The 16,284-nt window shown below is 39.8% G+C and overlaps 1 protein-coding gene across 8 annotated transcripts in view; it reads right to left on the reverse strand.

The window, feature by feature from the left end:
* Positions 1-52: 52 nt before the first annotated feature.
* LOC132913249 (unconventional myosin-XVIIIa-like) overlaps positions 53-16,284 on the reverse strand; it is a 65,608-nt gene continuing 49,376 nt past the window's right edge. For 5 of the 8 annotated variants that reach the window (XM_060971423.1, XM_060971422.1, XM_060971421.1 and 2 more), the window contains 11 exons: positions 9,743-9,871; positions 8,844-8,987; positions 8,511-8,600; positions 4,501-4,860; positions 4,028-4,182; positions 2,925-3,048; positions 2,360-2,814; positions 1,929-2,241; positions 1,585-1,848; positions 1,156-1,493; positions 53-984 (listed from right to left, as the gene is read on the reverse strand). In XM_060971423.1, coding sequence (XP_060827406.1) covers positions 978-984; positions 1,156-1,493; positions 1,585-1,848; positions 1,929-2,241; positions 2,360-2,814; positions 2,925-3,048; positions 4,028-4,182; positions 4,501-4,860; positions 8,511-8,600; positions 8,844-8,987; positions 9,743-9,871 — 2,379 coding nt within the window. In that variant the 3' untranslated portion in view covers positions 53-977. Of the gene's footprint in view, positions 985-1,155; positions 1,494-1,584; positions 1,849-1,928; positions 2,242-2,359; positions 2,815-2,924; positions 3,049-4,027; positions 4,183-4,500; positions 4,861-6,129; positions 7,429-8,510; positions 8,601-8,843; positions 8,988-9,742; positions 9,872-11,669; positions 14,417-16,284 lie in introns of those variants that run through there. The other 3 variants (XM_060971426.1, XM_060971428.1, XM_060971429.1) reach the window with 3 other exon arrangements.

The raw sequence follows: 16,284 nt of genomic DNA on the forward strand, positions 1-16,284 counted from the left end.
TTCAATAAGCTAAGAGGATTTGGTAGACAAGGAGAAGTAAGAACGCACGAACTAATTAAATAAGATATCTGCATTTTACAAAGCAATAAGTTACATATGAATCCTTATATAAGAAACCAAAAAACTGAGTCGCGGCCCGCGGCTCGCGTTTTATAATACAAACTGTATAGCCAACGTTATCGGCTAGGTATAGCGAAGTGTTAAAAAAGCGTAAAATGCTTTCTGAAGAAGTAAGGCTTTGATATTTCGTTTTCCATGGTACGTTGCACATTTGAACTTTGGGCCGTTGGAAAGGCATTGATAATTGTGCACATGGACGTGTTTTTACATCTCGACATCACTGCATCGAGAAGCTCGATTTTTCCCCTTGGAAGACTGGAACAACAATGTAGTCCGTCGACAAAATCTACTGTCGGATAATATAGCACCAAAGACACGTAGTAAGAAGCAGAATACAAATAGCCACGACATCAACACGTTTTTTGGGATTTGAAATTAGCACCACCTACGAGCTTGTCATTTTTTCGATTATGTTATTGAGAAAAGAGTCACGAGTGAAATTATGCTAACTGTAATCGTACAAATCGATGGATTTCACTCGTTACTCTTCAGTTTTTGTTTAAAAATTTTACTCTAGCGTGAGATAAGGTCCTTATATATATATAATTAGTGATTTGATTGATATCCTTCAATTTTGATTCGCTGTCGCTAATGTTGAATGTGACCGACAGTGGTGACGACGTTAATAGTAAGAAACTAAGTCTAGCGATTTTGAACTAGTATGTTTTCTTTTTTCTTTTGTTATCGTTCTTCTTGATTTTCTGTCTTTGTTGTTCTCCTTTCAGCCTTGTGAATTAACAATTATCCATCGATGACTCAACGAGCGGCGATTCGTCAGTAACTCTTTCAGCTATACGTTGGTCAATAGGTTCTTTATCTTTGTTTCCGTCGGATTCGAGATCCGACAACTGTTCGCATCAATCACTAGAAGAGAAAGGCATTTATAAATATGAAATATGATTTTTGTATATTTTTATACATATATTGTATAAATGTAGCATTTACACATAAGTATTTACAATGCACTAATCATGTGTCACAGTAAAATACTACACGGCTTAATTACTAATTATAAGTTAAACGATTAATAAATACCTATCGCTGTTTTCAGTTGTCCCTTCCTCGCTGCAATCTAAATCGAGTTCACCCTGTATGGCGCTCTGTAGGTCATCAATTCGTTGAAGCGCCAACCTAAGATCGTCTCTAGCGACCTTGGTCTCTGCTTCAGCAGCCTCAAGAGATTTTTCCAATTCGCGACGAGCACGCGTGGACTCTTGTTCACGCGCTAGTGCCGAACTGGCCTCTTCTCTTGTTTCGCGTAACGACCTTTGCAATCTTCTCGAGGCATCTTGGGCACTCTGTTCCTTCGTTCGAAGTAACGCAGTCTCAGTTTGTAGTTTCTCTACGTTTTCTTTCAATCTAGCTATTTGAGTCTATAACGAAACACAATTCACAATGTCATGAATAATTCTTAAAACGTCAAAATGTCAAACCCTTGATTTAAACAAATGGAAAGTAACTTACTTCCAAGCGCGCTCTTGTTGTTTGCTCCAATTCGAGCTTACTTTCCAGTTCCTTAGCACGAAACTCGAGTCGTCGAGTAGCGAGACTGTTCGCAGTGGGATCGCCAAGTTGCTCAACGGATTCAAGCCGCTGCGTCAGCTCTGAAAGTTGATCCTTCAACGCGGATTTCTCTGCCTCCAGAGCAGCAATCTGCACTTGCGCTTCCTGCAACTGGCCCTGTTCCGCCGACACTTGTTGCACAGCCGCCCGGTACTTCTTCAAAACCTTTGGAATTAATTGTTAATTGTTAATTATTTATTACATATCGCTATAGATAATATTTGTAAATTAAATACGAAACACACTTCGGCCAACTCTTCTTCATTTTCTTCCAGTTGCGACAGTAACTCAGTTCGTTCGCGACTAGCTACATTAGCACGATCTTCTGCTTCGGAACGTTGCCGCAATGCTTCCTCCAACGAAGCCTGCGTCTCGTTCAGTTCTTGCTCCAGTGCCTGTTTCGCTTTAACTGCAACTGCTCTAGCGCATTCTGCGTCTTCCAACTGGTTCTTCAGCTGTCGTAAAGCTGCTTTACCCGTCGAGTCACCCTTCGATCTCTCCAGCATCGTTTGAGCGTCTCTTAGCAATGCTTTGGTTCTCTTCAAATCTCTCTTTAGCCTATAAAATATATAATATAAAATTAAAGAGTTCACGAATTGACGTGTCAAATATTTTTCGAAGAATCTACTGTCTGCTCATATACGACTATAAAATCAAGCTTTAACGTATAATATACCTATGCATGGTTTCAGCTTCTGCCGCACGTTCAGCACGATCCTGTTCTTCGATAGCTACCAAACGACGTTCCAATTCATGCTTCTCTCGAAGCAATATCGTCCTCTCCTCGTGCTCGTTCTCCAACTGCGACTCTAGAGCTTTCACCTTTTTCAGAGCGTTACCACGTACGTCTTCTAACTCCTCGTCCCTCTGTTGCATCTCTTTGCGTATTTCCTTGCGTTGTTGCTCGATGCTCATCTCGAGCCTCAACTTCGCTTGCTCGAGCAACTGCACCTGGCCAGCTAAGTCGTCCAACTCTTCTTCCTGATCCTTTACTCTTTTCTCCAGCTCATGCTTCGCTTTCTTCAGCTGTGCTACTTCCTCCTCCGTTTTGCCACCAAATGTTAATTCCTCAAGCTCTTGGCCCAATGTCCGCAATCTTTCTTCCTTCAATTCGATTTCCAATCTTGCGTCCTACGTTGAAAAATAAGCCATGAGAATATACTTACGAATAAGAAACAAAGAGTGAAATTGAAAAAGCATTAAATTCGATAAATAAATATATTTTAGATTAATATACTTACACTAAGGTTCTGTTCTATGGTAAACTTCTCCGCGATCGCGATTTCTTTTTCTCTAGCTAATCTTTCACGTTGCGCTTTCTCTTGCCGTAGATCGTTCATTAAATTCTGAGTTTCTGAATCGAATCTAAACAATTCAGAAAAAATATTTATAGAATATATCGTCGGAATTTCTATAGAAGGTACAATGGTATTGAACATTGAAAGAAAGACCGAGAAAATAGAAGAGAAAAAAATGCAATTTAAATTTTAATGTACATATAGTATTGTAATAATTGATTCATGAAACATGACTGAATGGCACATCCTTTTTCCATAGTAGCGACAAAATTCTAGTTTCCGGGCGATCACAAGACCTATATTTGGAGCAGTCAATCACGGTTTATGCACCCAACGAACCTCCAACCAGTGGCTGATGTTGGCCGCGCAAAATTACCAAGCTGGCCAATTGCCAGAAACACTTGTTGCCGCGAACGAAATCAGAATAGAGCATCCCTCGATAGCGTAGAAATTCGACAAATTTAACGAGTAGCCAAGAATTGTGCCGCCAGTAAAAACTTTTTCTTGTGAATGAATATTCCAATCATTCTTTCAAGAATTTTCACTCAAAATTGTACAAGCGAACAATCTATGTCATCTATTCTATTCTATCGGTATAATCAAGAACGATAATTTCTTTAAGCATGAAAGATATTATTTATTTTATTTTATTCTATTCGTGTTTTCCAAAGGAAATTGCGTAAAATGTGCCATTATGAATTTAAGTAACTTTTATATCAAATTACAAACCGTAACGATTTTAACTATTTTGATGAAATTTTAATGGTATAAGATACATTGATTTGTGTTAGAAATAATTCCATATGAACTTAATAATCGACCTTAATTTACAGAAAGATCATTTTCAATTCAATACCTTCAAAAATCTTCTCTTAAGTCTAGTATAACAGAATTAGAACATCCTCCGAATCTACGCTACTAGTACAGTATCGTTTACGCAAAAGTTTCCAAAAATACTTTCTACATAGCCAAGATGAAACAAATGCGAAACGCTATTGAAATAGCGAATAAAAAAAGACGACGTGAAAGTTTGAAGTAGCACGTACTTGCGCTGTTTCTTTTCCAGAAGATTATTCCTAGCTGTCTGTTCTTCCAACAGTAGTCTCAAGTCGTGCATCTCGCCATTCAGTTTTTGCACGCGTCGTTTCCATTGTCCAACAACCTGACGTTGTTCCTCGACCTCTTCGTAAGCATCAGCTAACTGGAACACAAAAATATGTTACGTTTAACATCATTCCACGTGGTTGGCTTTTCTCCTTTTAATTTTTATCGTAATAATTTAGTATTCAAACACAATAATTTAGCATACAAGTGGATACAAGCTGGAAAAAGAGGAAAAAATTTATTCGTTTTCGAGGCTGCCCAGTTAATAAGATGATATAAAGAAAGGATAAAATAACTATAATAAACTAATAAAATAAGATAATAAGATGATATAAAGAAAGGATAAAATAAATATAATAATCTTATTTTATTAGTTGCTAATTATTAGTTGTAAATTAAGTCTTAATCGAATTACCTTCTTCTCCAATTGCTTTTTAAGTCCAACCAGTTGCTCAAGATCATCCTCGTGTTGTTGGGCCATTTTTCTCTTCGTGAACTCGAGTTCCCTTACAGCATGTTCGTATCTCTGCTTGTAAACGCCACCGTCTTCACCATCTTCAGCATCGGACACGACACCGTTTAAGTCTGCGGCCCTCGCATACAGAAGTTCCATCTCCAGACGTTCAGTCGTTTGCTGCAGATTCTTGTTCGCCTCGGTCACATCCTGTAGCTCTCTTTCCAGTCGCAGACGTTCCGAAGTCTCAGCGTCGATCCTTTCAGCCGCCAACGTCGATGTTGAGTGCTCTTCCGCAAAGTCGGCAGTCATTTCGCTCAGCTGCAATAAGTATCAAGATAAGAAATTATTTATGTTTCATTTACAAACGCTTCCAGCTTGCGGATATTCTTAATCTCTCCGCCAACATGTAGTATCGCGTAGTACCGATAATATCATGAACATTAATTGGATTAATTTACATACACTGTCGACGACTCATTTATTATTTATTATCGTCTATTAAAAAAGGAAAATACACATCCGGGTCCTAACAACTCTAACGAAAACATTTACTTCGTACTATTTAAATAAAATGATCTTCACTGGTCCATTTGTTCGTCAAAATCAAAGCACAGGTAACATACCACTGATTCAAAGTCTTTCATTTTTCGAATGACACGGTTCCTAGTGGCGCACATCAGAATTTACAACTTCATCCTATGCTCTAAAACTAACGTGACATTTAGAGGCGTATTTCCCGAGCTGCCTATTAAATATAGTATCAAAAGCTAATGTTACCCGAAAACACAAGCGAACGTAATAGCGTGCCGATGACTGCTTCAACACAGATCAGCACAGTGTTATTTCTCTAAAAGCGATTGAATGGCGTTTCTTTTATGTCAGATGCTCTGCTGACTTCGTGTCTGTTCAATTCGAAGGAAACGAGAGTTCGAACGTGTGTCCAGATGTTTATAAAGAACGTACTAGGAAGAGTGTTTAGAAAAGCTGGCACTCTTGATCGGTTACGCGTGAGTTGTGAAGGAGAACAACTTAGAAAATTCATCTGCCTAATCTAACTTTGAAGTCTCCATTATTTTTTTTTACTTATTCTACTTTCTGCGTTATTTACGTGATACATACGAGGTTTAGAAAAACCAGGAACGAAAAAAATACTATAGCATATATATCAAATTAATTGTACACGGTATAATGTGTATAACAGGAGTATAACTCGTGATAGACAATGATCCAACTATCACGGAGCAAGAATTGCATCCAAAATGAATTGTTCGTTCAGGTTTTGTTCCACTTCATAGAATTGAAAATCGTCAGGTCCTATGTATAATATTCCATAAGATAAATTGTAAATCAGCAGGTTTATATCATCGTGAGTTTTTTCGCGATAGGATCTAACATCAGATGGAAAAGAGGACCAAAGTTAGAGAAAATGACAGGACCTAACGTGATCCATAAATAAATTGTGAAGTTTGGTCGGAAAGACGAAGAGGGAATTAATTTACACTCGCAATGAATGATAAAGCTAGAACTGCAGAGCAAAGCAACGAAACGAAACGAACTTTCCAAATCCATATAAAACAGGCAATATACCTCCTGACCGGCACCGTCGGAGATCGTTCTGTCTTCCGAGGCGCGGGAAAGGGAACGCCTGGAGTTTTTCCCGATGCTGTTCGACCTGCTGTAATACTGATAACCACGTATCATGATGTTTGTGGCGCTCTGGCTTCTACCCATGCCGCGTCTCTCGTAACCTCGACTCATTGATGGCAGATTTAAATCGTCGTCCGCGTCGTCTCTGTGACCCAGACTTCGCCACTCGTCCATTATATGATCGGTTCTTTTCAAAAACTGCGAGATCTTGGATGATAAGTACGAAGAGGCTGTCGAAGGTTCCATGTGAGAAGCTGTTGGCCTAAAAGACTGCCTGATCTTTTGCTTGTCGCAGCCTAACACGAAATTTAAACTAGCGTCGAATACTACAGGAGCCTGTTCTTTTACAGACACGTCTTCCAAATCCAAACAAGACCTGTTTTCTATAGGAAACATCCTTCTTGGTGGAGTAGAGAAGGTTGGTGAATCGAGGCTTGTTCGAGGCCTCGAGGACATCACAGACATTGACCTCGAGCGACAAGACAGACTAGATGAAAGGCTACATGGCGATGGACTTCTTGTCATGGCTAATGCGTGCAATCTGTTGGCTGGTCTTCTGAAAGGTGGCAACGGTGGTCTTTTCGCAAATATCATCGGTTCTATAGGTCTTGTTGAATTCTCGGTAATAGTATCGTCCGAATCGCTGACTCTGCTGGTCATCATTTTACCGGTCAATGGCTCTTCGAAGGTCTGTGAGCTGTTCGAAACGGGCGATATCGCGCCAGAGTATGTGGTCGGTAGTGACGGCATCCTGGTGGTGTTATCCTGAATCGACTCAATTTTGATCTCGTGTCGACAGCATAATTTTCCAAGACACTTGTGCAACACTATAATTCGTTATAGTAAGAAGGAAGATATTTCTTGCCATATGGGACCATCGTCCTTAATCTCGGAGAACGTTTCCTATTCTTCGTGCAGTTTCATAAGATCGATAATCAGACTGTCAGAGAATTTTGTTTACGATAGTTTGATCGATATCGACCGCCTTGTCCAGCGGAATAACCGGTCGCGCGGGATCTTCAGCAGCCAGAGCAACAGACAATCGCGCGAGATACGCGAGATACCCAGCAGCGATCGAATTGCATGGTTGCTATAGTAAGGTTCGTTAGTGGATCGGGGTCTTCTGCTTCGATTTGATCGGATCGGCTGGCACGAGCATTTAATTGCGTAACGAGTCGAACAACGTCGACGCCCGTATCGAGAAGGAGTCGCGGTGCAACTGCCTACTCTTCCTGGGTCAGCCGATACACGGGCCGGTGGCGGTGGTCTGTTGGTGGAGACGGTCACCTCCGAGTTATTCTAAGGGAGACGGGGTGCGAGCGAGATGGAAAAGCGGACGAGGAGCAGCGCGGTAGGTAGCACGGGCCATGATTTTGGATCGCAGCCAAATCTGTCGGCAGGTCTTCGCGAGAAAAGTCGACGGAGGACCGCTACGAGAGGCAAGGGAAACAGAGCAAAAAGAGGCGAGCCGAGAGGCGGACAGGAAGTAGAAAATCGTTCGATAGATCGGTTGAAATAGTCCAGTGGCGACGGATCGAAAGGTCGAACGAGCGAAACGAAACCGGTTAGAAATCTCGGAACAATACCGGCAACAACCATCACAGGTGACTGGTGGCGTGGAGTACACAGCAATGCCAAGGTCGTGAGGGGAATTTTCATACGACACCAGGCCAGTAGGCAGGAAATGTCGGTCACTGGAACTTTTATTTGAGCGCAAAGCAACGCGCGGCGGAGGTCGGTACTTCGCGCGATGCTCCGCTGATCAGATTCATAACGCGATAAACGAGCGCCGAGAGCGGCACGCTTCGTCTCACGCAGTTAACCCAATTGCACGATACAAGTGCTCGGACAAACGACGCTACTTAATAAACTTTCCTCGTACTTCTGAATATGCGAATTCTAGTCGAGCGTCGATTTGCTACGGTACACTTGACGAAGTTGCATTAGTACGATCAAGTAGGTAAATGATCCAAGTGACCCTTCTTAAGTTACAGAAAGCATAATTGTTTGAGCAGATCTTCCATTCTACCGCTTTGTCAGTTGTAGTAAGTGATATATCATTTTCGTGTCTCATTAAAAAAAGATTTTCTCGGGTAGATACGAGAGATATGAGTCACAGGCCATTGTCGTTAGTGTTCAAATTCTTAATCTTCCTCTGATGTTCAAGGTTAAACGTTGAATACCATATTAAGAATTTTAATCAAAAAAAGATTCTTTCGTGAATTAGAAGTTCGTAAAAAAATTGTTTCTAATATAAAAAAAAAAAAAGAAAATTAAGAGATGGAAAAACGAAATAAAAAGTATACTATCTTTTGTCATACCTTAGCCTCCAATCTATCATTATCGTGTTTCAAATGATTCCGCTCCTGCTCCAATCTTTCGACCTTTGCTCTCAAAGTCTCCAACTCCTCCTGTTCAAAGAGACACAATTACATAATCGTTAATTTCATCGATCCAATATCAACAAGATCGTTTTTTATAAACAGTGATCTTAGAAACTGAAACGATTTGTAATCTTTTTTTAAATAGAAAAAAAAATATACTTTCATTTCGTATTATGAAAACTATAGAGTATTATGGATCGTTCAACGTCTCTCTTGCACATGTAACGATGGAAAATGATCAACGCGTAAAAATAGAAGGCATATCCTCACCGTCTTCGCCTTCAATTGATCCTCTGTTCTATGAACGTTCAATAAAGGTGCAACTTTCACGTATAACCTCCACCAGGGCCATTCTCTTACGGACATCCACTTCCTAACGTTCCTCTGTATGCATCTAACCGCAAGATCTTGCAGCTGAAAGGATGTAATACGTAAACATCGTAATGATTTTTTTAGTTGTTCAATGGTATATTAGTTTTCGCAATGTTGGGTAATATTTAACGCAATTACTTCGTTATTAATGGAAAGTAAATTTTTGTTAAATCTAGCATCGTATCAACGATTAATAATCGTAATCATGAAGAATCGATGATTAATTTCATCGATTAATTAAATCAATCGCGATCTTTCAGGCTTAATTTTCTTTAATCGTACGCATTAATAAACCAATCTAATTTGAATGTTCGACATTGAATTTTCATGGTGAAATTTGATAGGGAACTTTGATAAGGCGAGTTAATTTGAAATTCCTAATTAATAAACGAAAGAACAATAAGTGCGATATTGTATGTAGATTAAATAATGCGGACGTTCTATTAAATAGGCGTCTGAATTATTGCTGAGAATGTGGAACTTGCGATCATTATCCCATGAAAGTTCCATATATCTTTTTACAGTTTCCTTTTCGTTTCGTTTTATAAAGCAAGTAAAACATGTCTAATATAAATAAAAGCCTATCGAAACTGACAGATGCTGTCTAACTGAAGTAAACAAAACTCTTCGTACTGAAAGAAACCAATCGGTTAAACAAGGGGGAAAAAGTTGATTCGTTAAGGCATTACGGAAATACATAAAGAAGCCACTTTGAAATTTCTTGGGACGAGTGAAAACTACTGTACGGTCTGACAAGTGAAGGTGCACTTTTACAAACTCAAGATGTCATGACATACTTTCAAAGTGTTGAGTTTACGACGTGCCAGATAACCCCTGCATCTTGCCTGAAGAAGAATAATGTGTCCAGTTAGCTTCTCGTCTCTCTGAGCCTCCAGTCGCTCCAGAGTACCTGATCTGAAAAATATCTATCAAAAGGAAACCGAGAGATTAACAAGCATTCGATATTTTTCACTGCGGTGTAATTTGTAATTAGAATCTCTTCGCAATTAACATAATTCTACCGATATATTTTTAAAAAATCATTTCTTCCCACATTTCTATCTTCTCCTTTCCTTCTTTTTTTTTATTTTTATTTTTGTAAACTAAGTAAATTTTGAACAGTAAAAAGTCAAGCTATGCAAATAACAAACATGAATATTTGATTTATGCAAATATTAAGGTTCACGATAATAAACGAACAATTTGATCGGAGGTAAAAATTTACAGAATGTACGAGTGAAACACCACATTTCATTAGAATTCATTAAAATTGCGTTGATGCAGTTGGTATGTACTTATGTACTAGAACTCACGAGAAAAAGAATAGAATAGAAAAAGGAACGAGGATATCCCTGACACGATTTTCACGATTACATACCGCGTGAAGTACATTATGGTAAAATGTACTCTCTCTCAGACGTAATTAAACAATAAAATGCCATGTTGATATATGGAAAAATCTATTGCTCTAAGCCTAGTCTCTACTTTCTTAGTAATTGTTCAATTACTTTATTTATTCGAATATTTCTTCGTACATTCTTTCGTCCGCAATTTTTCGATTGTTGTAATATTCAGAATTTACGAAAGAGAACAAAATAAAAGCTAATATAATTTGCTATATCTTTCCTTTAATTTTCTTCTCCTTTTTAATTTTCCAAGCATCGATATTTCATTGCTTTTTCAATTGCTACATCTCAAAATGTGTTATGAATTATAGTAACGAAATGTAATCGTAAGAAGTAAAAATTCGAACAAATAAGAATTTGTCCCTAAGAGTTTGCTAGAACATTTTTCAGCGTCAAGAATACGACAAACTTCTCTGGTCTCATTCTACTGTAGCGGCTGTAGTCAGTGCTTCAAGCAAGCGTAATTGTACCCATTTAGACTCTTACAATCAACGTTTATTATCTCAAATATTATCTTGCTGACTGTTTGTAAACATTCTCACAGCGCTTAACATAAATCATTTTCAAGCCGTTCTCCTTGTAGGAGAGCAGTTCGGCTTGAAAGTTGCAAGTGCACTTTCTATCAGGAAAGTTGATCGATTGGTAGCGACAAAAATACGATTTAATTGTATCATGAGATTAGAAGAAATGATGGATTGCTCGAGTTTTTCCGCGGTATTTGATTAATGAATTGACCTCCTAGCTGTCACATATATATTGCGGAACGTTATTAATTAATATTTAATGCATTAGTAATGTTCGATATTTCGTAAAAACATTATTAATGTTATTAATCATAGAACATAGACTTTCATAATTTAAACTACTGACAAAATTTTTATTCCTCGCGATATAATATACCGAATAATTAAAAAAACAAAAAAAAAAATAACATATGCAATATCGTATCCTAAAAATAAAAATCCCAATAAAACCGTAAACTTTACGAACGTGTGTTTTTTAAAGATAAATCGTACTAGAGTTTCGTGGAAATGTAAAAATACTGCAAAAAGAGATAAATTTTCTAAACCGACAGGAAATGAGAAATAAATGAAACCTGGATATTAGTAGCGGGCAATAAATTTGCAGCTAACTATCCGAAGCTGAAACTAAAGAAAGATTTCAAATTCATTGACGAATAATCGTCTGGATACACTTCGTATTAGTGCGTATGTGGAGACTTCTCGCTAGCTGAATTATTATCGATGCTCGATCAAATTAGCGATCGTTCTCACTAGGTATCTAATGGGTTTAGAAGGCCAATAATTACGCGACGGACCTGTCGTCCATCGTTGTAGGATCTGCAAGCTTTCCACTGGTCTTTACCAGTGTGCACCGTGACTTTCGTATTCTCCCCCTTACAGCTGTCGATGCTGCTGGCACCGCTCGAAGTCGATACGCTGCTTCGAACGACCATCGTCGGCTTCTTTTCCGGCTCCAACCTGCTCACGATCGACGTACCATCGTACACACCGATTCCGCGAACCTCGTTTTGCTCGAAAAACTGCTCTTTCCCAAAATCTCGAGTTTCACCCTGCACCACGCCATCCTTCCACTCAACCTCGTTCTCGTTGCTCATGTGACCACTGTCTTCCGAACAATTGCCATCAGATGTGTAGCCATTATAGTCGTGTATGCTCTTAACATCGACATTCTTCTTCAAAGTGGTCATCGGTTCGATCGTCGTGGTGTCTGGAGTGGCTCGAGTCTTGATCCACGGATCTTTCACCTCTTTCGTAGCTTCTGCGTTCTTGCAATTGAAAAAATTCACCAGATGCTCGATCTCCTTGGCTCTTTTGCCCACCGATTGCTTGCTCTTCGCTTCCTGTCTCACCTCGTTGTTCCTCTGACAAGCGGCCTTCGGTGGTTCTGTATTGCAAACTAGAGCAGGTGCAAAATCCATCTTCTTCTCATCTTTGATGATCAATCCATTGACCGTTTGCTTCTCCCAGTTCTTCCTCAACTCCTGAATATTCGACGTCTCCTTCTTCTTCTTCGACTCCTCGATGACATCCTGTCGATCGATCTTCTCGTGCTCCCGACTTCTCAGCCCTTTAACCGCGTTCATCGTGTTCCTAGTCTCCTGCAAATTATTCTTCTCGTTACTTTCTACCTTTTTCATCGATTCATCCCTCCTCTCTGAACTCCCTTCGATCCTTATCACCGTTGCAGTGTATTGCTCAGATTGAATAAGCTTTCCACTCGACTCGTTGCTTCGTTTAACATCGATCTCCCGTACCTCGTAGACGGAATTGGTTCTACGAGGAGGAGCAGCGTCCACGCAGTCGGTAGACGCGACCATCGTCGCTCGAGCCTGTTCATCGTCATCGACATCGTCGTCCAGCTCTGCCATCAGTCGCGCCACGCGTTCTTCCAAATTGCTGGTGTACGTTCGAGCTGGCTTCTGCATCGGCGTGCAATTGAACGCTTCGCGACAATTTTCGTAGATACGTTCGTCCATCGAGCGATCGAGGTCGACGTCGTCGAAATGCACCGGCTGCATTGTCGGCTCCACGGCTCGATCTACCTGCGATAGATCGGCCAGAGATCGACCCACACGCGTGTTCCGATGCGCCAGAAGAGGGATTTTGCTGGGCCTCGACGAAACTCCGAACATTCTTCTGGTCGGGACATCGTTCTTCGAAATAGCCTGCACGTTCCACAAACTGGTAGATCTGTTGATTGATTTTCTTCTTGGAATTTCCTGCTTCCTCGCTTTCTCCATCATCTGCCTATTCGATTCGGAACTAAAGGAACTGCTCATTCTGAAAGATTCCTCGGAGCCGCCGCGAATATCCACCGAAACGCAGCCTAAACTAACCGAACGATCGAGAGCGGCCTTCTTCCTCAGAGCTTCCGGTTTCTTCGGCAATTTCGTTGGAGCATAGGACAACCCCTTTTTCAGAAGCGTTCGATCCTCCAGGATCGTACAGGATGACGAGGAGCTAATGGATCTCGTTACTTGCCTCTTCTCGTTTCTCGCGGTCGTTGATGAACATTTCGTTGCCTCCGTCCGACCGTCTGGTGTCGATCGACGAGACTTGCTTGGACAGGAAGCGCGTGTCTTCGATTCAGCGGAAAAAGTCGTTCGAGCACTGGCATGGTCGTTAGAGACGATCTTGGCAGTTGTTCTAGGAGGTGCTGCGGTTTTTATAACTCGGGAAGGCTTGCTCGTACAAGTCGATCTGTTCTGATCGGGCACCGCTTGCTTCCTAGGAACCGATAGGGGTGCCTTCGATACGTTTGGACTGCTTCTAGCCTTCACCAATCGCGAACCCGCGTTACCTGGCCATCTGATTGCGTTCTCTAACATTTTGACGAAGTAGCTGTGTCTTGAAATTAAAAAAAAGATTTGCCAATTTCTCTTCGCAGGTATATGAAACTAGTCTCGTCGATTCGGTTATACGTATGTCATTGGTCAAGCCAACTATTTCAGCTTTCTTGTCGATTCAAATGTTTCCAAAGTTTTTTCAATTCCACCTTATTGGCAGTTCTCTCGTCAGACTAAATAACGATAGTTTAACAAAAGAAACTCGCCGGTTTTCTTTTTGAATGTATGAAAATATACACAAGAAATTGGTTGTTCAACGATTTACACGTGTGTAATTGGTGCAAGTATCTTCAAAGCGTCGTCGAATCTTCAATTCCAGGTCATTGACACTCGTCAAAATGTTATCGAATCTTCAATCGCAACTGGTTGAGACTTTCCATCGAACCAAGTGCTTTCAAAGTGTCACCGAATCTGCGATCGCAATTTTCTCGTACACTCGCGAGCAGTATTCCAGTTAGAACGGACACTTGCTATCCGAATAATCCAAATAATCGCGGCGATGATTCTTTCGCTGACAGGGTGCGCGCGACCTCGATACAAAAATCCAAGCGACTTTTCCGTGGACTCGCTTCAGCAACCGGTGCTCCGTATCCCGTCTTCCTCTTCCGCGCCGATCAACACCGGCATTTTCCTCGAATCAGCAGCCGTCATTGGCAAGCACCGCCGCTCCTGGATACCGTGGCGTACGTTTCCTGCACTCGAACACGTTCAGGAATGGACCTCGGAGAAGCTTCCTCTTGCGTGGAGAACGAGCCGCGACTAAGTACCGTAAAAGCCGCGTAAAAGTGGACGCGCGTTTTATGGTCGCCAAAGAGAGAGGGGAAGAGAGAGAAAGAGGCAGAGGGGAGTGTATGGGCAGTGTGGAGAAAGGGAAACAAAATGGATAGAAAGGGACACAGAGGGGAAGACTGTCTATGTGCCGCTTCTTCTTGCATCTTCGCGACAAAACTCCGCGAAGATTCGATCGTTTTATACTCGACCGGTGTTCCATCATTTTCATCGAACACGGTCGTTTCTCTCTCTCGATGTCAAATATTCGACATTTTCTGAATTCTACACATTTCTAATCACAATTTTTCATATATATATATTTGATTTTTATCATTAAACAAAACCGAGAAAATTATTCTAAAAGATTCAAATTCATCTGAATATTGGAATGTATTTTACAAATTATTTATGTAACGCATGACTTGGCATGATTATTACTTGGCGCAAAAGTCGCGGAAGAACGAAGATCATTGTATTAAATTTATACACGCGAAATGCTTCTTCAGAGTTTGAAAAGTTCCTAAATTTTGTCCAACGTTGCATTTGTACTGGCCTCGATAAATTATACTTTCACGGGGAATATAATGTAAAACAGGATTGAATATTCTAAAATTATAGTAGAATTTAAACTGTTGTGGTCATCTATGGCTAATTTAAGACCACGAAGTGCTATTATATAATAAAGTCGCTGGAAATTCGTTACTTCGCGTCATAAATCATCGGTATAGTGGCGGAACCTGTTTATTAGTTTAGAACTGGAAGATGCATCGAGATTGAAGCTAAAGCTTGGCATTTCGAGAAACTTATGCAAACGTTAGAATAATTTCACGACGATTATATAATTCAAGATGATCTTCTTCCCGAGAATAAGTACAATTAAACGACATTATCGGAAGCAATTCGCGTGCAACGATAAAAGAGATAATATTTCAAATAAAACTACACCCATTCTACGATTGTTCGTCACTCGACGCGTACGGGAGCAGTAAAGAAAATGAACAAACGGGTTTGGCAAGTTAAGTGACAGGAAGAAGCCAAGACAAATAGAAATAGCGACTTTTAGTGAAGTCAAAGTCAAAGAAACGAATAAGATGGATTGGAATATGAAATTTTATCACCTTCTCCCTTATCCTTATAACCTTGCATTCGCATATTTACTATGTTTTCAGACACCTAAATTCTTCGACGAGCAAAATATTTAGAAAAAGGAATATTCGTAAATATCGGATATTTTTATGGGAGATTTTCTATTGCTCTATAAAAGTAGAGTAATTTATTGCTTCATTTAACTGGATACGTCTAACTTTCTTCTTACAAATTAGGGCTGTAATATTTAAGAAGATAAAGGAATATAATGCTAAATAAAGCGTTCTTCGCTATTAATTAAATGTCGGTGCTTTAAATTAGCTATTGTTTAATATCGTGGAGAATTTGAACAGACATTGTCGACTGCTTATCTTTGAAAACTTTTCTTAATTGATCTGAATGTACTAGTAATTAAAGAATAACAAAAAATTTCCCTCGCATCAAATTAATTCCACTTGGCAAACTCATTGTTAGTTAAAGAGAAATTAAGTGGAAATCAAATGAAAGCGATACAATATCGGTGAATGTCGAATAAATTAAAAACACGGCATAGGTATCTACGTAATTTATGAAGGAATAGCAACGGCTAATATTTGCAAAATTTGATAAAATTGTGTGAAATAAAAAAAAAACATAATTATCATGTATACGAAAACACGGAATAAATAAATCTTCCAACTTAAATTGGTCAACCTTTCTTTGAAAA

This window comes from Bombus pascuorum, chromosome 13 (genome assembly GCF_905332965.1).
Source record: "Bombus pascuorum chromosome 13, iyBomPasc1.1, whole genome shotgun sequence".
Lineage (NCBI taxonomy): Eukaryota > Metazoa > Arthropoda > Insecta > Hymenoptera > Apidae > Bombus > Bombus pascuorum.